Source organism: Conger conger, chromosome 9 (genome assembly GCF_963514075.1).
Source record: "Conger conger chromosome 9, fConCon1.1, whole genome shotgun sequence".
NCBI lineage: Eukaryota > Metazoa > Chordata > Actinopteri > Anguilliformes > Congridae > Conger > Conger conger.
The window spans coordinates 35,761,089-35,768,144 of NC_083768.1; the positions used below are offsets into that span (position 1 = coordinate 35,761,089).

Sequence of the window (7,056 nt, forward strand, 5' to 3'; positions counted from 1 at the left end):
GATAACACCAAGACACAAACAATCTCAGCAATTCTTAAACTGTGATCCTTGGGTTACTTATGGCCCCCCCTCACCCCCACCATGTTGTTTATTATACGTAGTGACAACAATTCTGGAGCCCACTGTATGTGTGTATGTGGAGAATATTATCAGTAACCTGGTGGTTCCTGCTGGAGAGTGAAAACATACTGTGATACTGACCACAAATTACCAGAGAAATATGACCTTGACACTTGAATAACATGCTGAGGAAGGCTTTATTTGAGGAATAGAGGTAACAGAGATAACTGTAATCAAGGATGAAAAATCAAAGCTTTAAAGCCGCATGCTTCTGACTGGTCAGAGCTGCTTTTCTTGTCATCGCCAGCACCTCACTTCTCTCCTTCTTGAAGCTTGGAACAGACAAATCTGTACCGATTTGAGCAGGGGATGTCATTCCACTTTTTCTGCACTGTGGTTACAACACAAGAGTGAAAAGTCAGTAAGTCCAGTCAAATCCACTCAGCAGTAATACAGAGTTTACTTAGTGTATGCTTACCAGCCCAGTTTGCATGCACACAGTCCTCGTTTCTATTTAAATTGTTTGGCTCCCTAGAATTCCAGTGGCGAAAGTCCAGTTTAGATCCATCTGACCAAATCCAGTAACCCTCCTGAACAGGGACGACAAAAGTTTGCTTGTGGTGAAGACAGTACTAGTGTGTGCGAATGCAGTCTTATCTTAAAACATTACATTTTTACTTATTCGATGGCAAGTATCAAAAACAATTTTGAAAGACAATGAAATAAAGATAATGGATTTTTTTAAAGCAATTACTACTGTCGTTTAGAATTCAGCTTACTTTGTCTGGAATGTACAGTCTTCAGGTTAAGTTTTTTTTTTAGTTTGTGCTTGAATGTCTTTTCTACTGTTAAATTACAAGTAAAATGCATTCAGCAATGTCAGAATAACATCTCATGTTTGACTGTGAAGTAGAAAGTGCACAATGATGTACTTAAAATGTATTATATAAATAGAATCTTCCATTATTATTTCTTGGCTTGCCATTATGTCTTGTTTCATTGTGAAATAAATTGTCTTATTTGGCACAATGTGAATTAATTAATAGTGTCAGGGTTGGCTGTATCAGTTTCTTATTGATTCCTTTGATTCTCAAGTTGTGTACTGCTGGCTAGTGAGTGTAAAGCTGCCTTCATTAATCATTATACCCTCTGACAGTCTGTCAGTCCTATCCAGAATGGAAGGGTGTTCTTAGTGAGCTTCTGGAGAAAGTTATATTCCACTTGGCTGTGCACTGAGGCCAGGTTTCCTCCTTGTCCAACACAGTATCTCTGCAAAGGGACAAGGGAGATGAGATTTGTCAGTCTTATAATGCATCATATTGATTATTTACCATGAGACAGACAGGTCACGGAGATAGGAATCTGTGCAGTTTGATTTTCACAGGTGAACTGTTATTTTGATAATAAAAAACAACACTGATGGAAATTCATTCAAATCAGCTTTTTTGTAAAAATGTGCAGTCACATAATTCTAATAATTCTTTGCTATTAAAATCAACCATTATTTTTTATGTAGTACTCAAAGACACATTAAGGGATCAGTGCCTTCTTTTTCAAGAACACAGTGTTTACATAAACTATAAAAACATACACAATTGACAAAACACAAAATTAAAACAATCAATAAAGACAAAATTAACAGATGTAGTTGATTTTCAAGAAACAAGAAAAGTCACTTGCGTTTGTTTACCATTGCGCAAATAATCTGAGCTGTGATATTTTAGATATGAGCAGCCTGTTGCAACAGTGCAACATAAGTTTGATCGCAAGTTAGGGTGTAAAGTCAGTACTAAATGTTATGTTGTAACAAGTTAGTTTGAAGCTAATTTTGTGTCTTTGTTTGGTTGCACCCTTCATTCTTACGCTACATCTTTGCTAAGTTCCATGAACCAAAATCATGTCATACTGTATACAGTGACATTTCTGTATTGACCAATCATGCACATTTAAACAACAAACTGCTGTTTGCTTCATGTGCCCTGCTAATGTCATGTGTCAAATAGGCCTAATATAATGGCTAAATTATCTCAACGGCTGCCTATCCTCTAGTCTAGCAGGTGATTCGTTATTCGGTGATTCGTTAATTCACAGGAACTGCGGAATTTGTAATACTGTGCAGGTGTGAAAAAATGCTGTAAAATAAGAATGCTTTCAAAAATAGAAATGTTAATAGTTTATTTTTTTATCAATTACCAAAATTCTGGAACAGAAGAAGTGAATGAACAGAAGAAAAATCTAAATCAAATCAATATTTGGTGTGACCACCCTTTGCCTTCAAAACAGCATGAATTCTTCTAGGTATACGTACACACAGTTTTAGATTTTTCTCGGCATTCAGGGGTGGAGTTTGAGCACCCGTTACCTTCTGGGAAACACAGGCTGGAGATGTTTGTTTGAGACGTTATGCTCCATATTTAGGAAATGGTTACACTGACTAAGTTTTTATTTATTTATAAATGTATTGGTGAATCTGTTGTATAATTGCAATAATAGCCTTAGGCTACACTCAAAGTTGTGACTTATTTGCATTGCTGTCCTGATCTGCACACATTACATTATTGGCATTTAGCAGACGCTCTTATCCAGAGCGACGTACAACAAAGAGAGATTTGATATCATCATGTACCGGTGGATGTGTATATCACTGAAATGTCTGTGAAAATCTTCTGTTCCCCTCCAGTCATTAGCCTTTTCACACAGCGTCCTCCTTTGACATCCCCTACCTCATTTGACATCATTGATATGAAGGCGCTATGCCACCTTACATAAGGGCATACATTTTTTTTCTAATCCTACTTTTAGTTATGTAAGTGCATTTTTAGTTTCCATTATGTAAGCCATGATTTATATAGCCTACCATTTGATAAAATGTGGAGACCAAGGCTATCTCTGCCTGACCTTTCTGATGATGCTTTTCCCTGCCCCTGATGCTGAACAACAAGCTCATTAAAACTTGGTTCATCGCAAGACAGAAGCAAGGGTGGAGATGACAATCAAAATCAAGGCCTGATTGCAATGCCTGCAGGGCCTGTGACATTTGGAATGGGTAATAATATTTTTCATATTAGGAAATATATTTTTATGGACAAAATGGTTTCTTTCCGCCTTTTTATCCTCTGCATTTCTTGCAAATAAAAGTAAAGCATGTAATTTTACATTAACAATGAAAACATGTAGCCTACAGTGTGTTCAATGTGCTCACTTTCAGATAGGCTACACTAATGATGCTATCTCAGACTTCACGATTATGTTCAAGATTTCTTGAGCCCGCTTTTATAAAGGACCCCTGATGTTTCAGAAACTTGAATGAATTAATGTACTGTTATTATAAGTATTAAGAATGCTGGACATATTACCTCAGCTTGGGCCCAGTCCATGAGAAATCCAAAATACCTGTAGCAGTGATAATTAAAGCTTTTCCAGCCGGGAGGGCAGGCATTCTCACACTTTTGTGCTGACGGATACAAACACAAAGCAAAAAATTACTGTATATTATTTTCCATTGACATGCACACAAGTCAAAAGAACAGCTCTGCAAAGTGTATTGTCCTCTACAGGCAGTTTTGAAATATTTTATTTTTTCTAAAAATGGAACGTCTGACATGTTCCTTTGTCACAGGTTTCAAGATAAGACCATGACTGTGGTGCAACATTGTTATGCATTTGAATGAAGCAGGTATTCAAACAGCAGATTTCCCATTTCAATGCATTTATGCAGATGTTCAGATTTTATGACCGGTTTTAAATTTGTGTCAAATTGATCCCAACAGTTGAAATAAGCACAAAAATATTGTAATGGAAAAATGTAGTGTGTCACCTTACTGTCTCCCAAAGCACTAGTCTTTTATCCATAAATATGACAAATGTGTGAGCAACATCTCATTTTAGAGCCAAAGGAACAGTAATTGAAAGTTGGGCACCTGTATGGAAAGTGCCACCATAATCATTCACAAAGAAAAATAAGAAGCAAAATAAATGTATACAGTTAAAGAGGGTCAAAATGACACAGCACAACACATTTGCCATTTTGGAAAAGGACTTATTATGGAGGGTTATTTTGTAGGTTACACAGTGTACAGACATTATGAGTTACCCATACAACCTGCAAATAATGCAACTAAGACAGGGTAATTGTCATGAGTATCACACATTCCGTGATTTTTTTTTTTTTTTTCTTCACGCAAATAAAAATGTTTTTGCCAGTTCTGTGACATTCGCCATTTTTTTGCGAATTCTGTGATTTCCTCCATTTTTAGTTTGTTCCATGATTTCTCAACTTATGGAAGATAACTCAAGCTCAATGTAGCCTACAGTGTTATGCATAGTATTTTAACAATATTGCCACAGGCTAGGAGAAACAACTACAATGCGCTGGGATAAAGATTTCGATCTTTGTCAGTTATTGCAGTCAGATGTATGACAGCCCCTTTTAACAACGTTGGTAACATTCAGTGATGAGAGGTGCGCCATCAAAGACTGAACCTAGCAATGTACAATATGGTGTAGGAAAAGAAACTTGAAAGACAAAAAATCGAACACAGACTAACAAGTTTTTTTATTAATGCAATTTCAGCATACTCTATTTCTAATGTCTTTCTGTTAAATTAAAGGCAAAACAGAATGCTGGTTCTCATTAAAAGCACCTGCCTATCCATTAACTTTATTCTGTGATTTTTTTATTTTTTGTGTTTTTTCAACACATTTGCCATGACTGCTCTGTGACTTTGTCAATATTTTCTGTGAAGAAAACCCAGCCTTAATCATAACCTGTGTATAGGTAGCCATCTGAGGTGAAATACAATAACTACTCACCAAAAGTTGGGCAGGAAAGAGCAGCCACAAGAATTAGCTTTGCCATTGGGAAGGAGACCATGATGGATCTTGGATCTTCAAGAGTCAGTAGAGACAGAGGATTGAAAGATCTCAATATCAGCCATAATGTAAAGTTAATGGTTCAGTACAAAAGCAAAAACACAATGGGCGCACAGCTCTTATTTTTTTCCAGTTCATTAATAAACAAAAAAGGCATACTCTAAACCAAAAGGACAGGTATAGGACTCATTTGTCTTGAGCAATGTGATGTACTGTTCATGTTTTCCCCCACATTTAATGTCTTGCAGCACACATAGATAGCTATACATAGCTATAGTATATATATATATAGTATTACTATTTTACCATTATTAGTTAGAAGATTGGTTCCAGAACAAGACAATGTGGCCAGAAGGCCTGTTTCTTCTCTTACCTGTAGATACAAGCTGGAAGAAAATAGACAGGTGGGTGACGTAGCTGTGAATGATCTGTAGTTCTGTTCTGATGAACACAGTCCTACTCACAGTGCTCCACTGCCTTTATATAGGGATTTGATAGGGAAAATGTAAACAACAGTTTCACACAGGTGTTTCATAGGAATTGGCCACATGATGACACAATTGATGATGACTATCAGAGAAAGAGGACATGCATAGTCATGCACATTGTCATGGCAGAAAGAAAACAAATAGTGAATCCGGATATCAGCATTCAATGTAAACAGAAAGGTCCGTTCTAGTGAGGTTAATGTTGGGAAACATCTGGCCCAGACACGCAAAATATGAAAAACTTTGTCAGCTCTACATTTTCAGAGCCTTTTCCCTCACTGGTGTCATCATTCTTTTTGTAAGCAGAGATAAATACTGCCTTCACATTTTGCATTTCATATTTATATTTCAAACTAAAAGGAACACGAAGGTGGGTCATTTAAGGCTGAAATAGAATTAAACCTCTTTAAATCTATTTTCATTTAAATCATTAACAATGAAGAAATGTTATCCATAATTTGTACCAGTGTTCCGCCTGTTTGCCCTTCTTTCTGTTGAGCAAGTCAATGTTCAGCATATGAACTAATTATTTGACACGGTCAGTAGTTTGTTCCTGCTTATAAGTAAAGTATGCTATTAAACATGCACAGATGCTCCACATTAACCCCATTTGTTGCCCCCTCCTTATTACCACAAGCCTGAAAATATCATACCCAAAGTTTAATGTTGACTACCCTTTTTATTTCAGGTATGATCCTGGCCTCTGCTGAAAGGTACTCCCTCGGAATTTCCAGAATCACTCAAAATATTACTGAAAAGTAACAGTTTTTTTGAATGGATACTGATGCTGGTGCCTGCGCTTAGAAATCCAATAGGGCCACGACACAAATTTGATGAAAATACCATCACAAATCAGTATTCTGCATTGTATTTTTCATAACTGTGTCCTGGCAGGTTTCCAAAAAGGCCATGTGGACACTCCAAAAGGAAACTTGGTTAACACATCATATTATGGTTCTTTAAAGGTGCAAATTACTCCATATTGTTCCCTACATGCTCATGGAAAAAGTGTGTTGAAATTGGCTTGTTTTCCCTCCCTCCTCTTGCCACCTCTGGCAGCAGCAGGTCAGGAACATTGTAGAGAATGACCATATTAGCTTTCTACGGTATGTTCCAGAATTATTGACACCCTTGATAAATCTGCACAAAAAGTGTTGAAGCTAAAAAATTATACAGTGATTGACATTAGCATTATTTTCAAACATGCATATGGTAACATGCTTTATGAATGATTCAATGGAATCAACCAAGTCTGACATTAAAGAACAGTATTTTGGCAGATTGAAATATTTGCTTGCACCTGTGGCTTTCAGAACAAGTGAGGTGACCAAATAGAAAACATTGAAACATTAGAGTAAACAGATGAAAAAAATTTAGTAGTTTTCCCGTATGTTTGAACATAAAATATGAATCATTATCCATGTTATTTAATATGCAGCATTTTTTCTACATTTTTATTAAGAGCGCTTATAATTCTGGAGCCCACGGTAGTGTGCTAATCCATGGATTGAGGCCCACTGATTGAATTTTTAATACCTCACTCCCATCAACATGTCAATCACATTCCGCAATTTCAGATGCCACATTTATTATTCAGAATCAGGCCTACTCCTTATTTAAGTTTATTGAATAATAA

The 7,056-nt window shown here is 36.5% G+C and overlaps 1 protein-coding gene across 1 annotated transcript; it reads right to left on the minus strand.

Moving 5' to 3' along the window:
- Window positions 1–238: 238 nt before the first annotated feature.
- LOC133137763 (lactose-binding lectin l-2-like) lies at window positions 239–5,438 on the minus strand. The gene is made up of 6 exons (XM_061256095.1): window positions 5,306–5,438; window positions 4,873–4,947; window positions 3,417–3,514; window positions 1,207–1,329; window positions 539–650; window positions 239–451 (listed from the first exon to the last, which is right to left on the minus strand). The coding sequence occupies exons 2-6, from the start codon at window positions 4,931–4,933 to the stop codon at window positions 372–374; spliced, it is 474 nt and encodes a 157-aa protein (XP_061112079.1). The 5' UTR covers window positions 4,934–4,947; window positions 5,306–5,438; the 3' UTR covers window positions 239–371.
- Window positions 5,439–7,056: the final 1,618 nt, after the last annotated feature.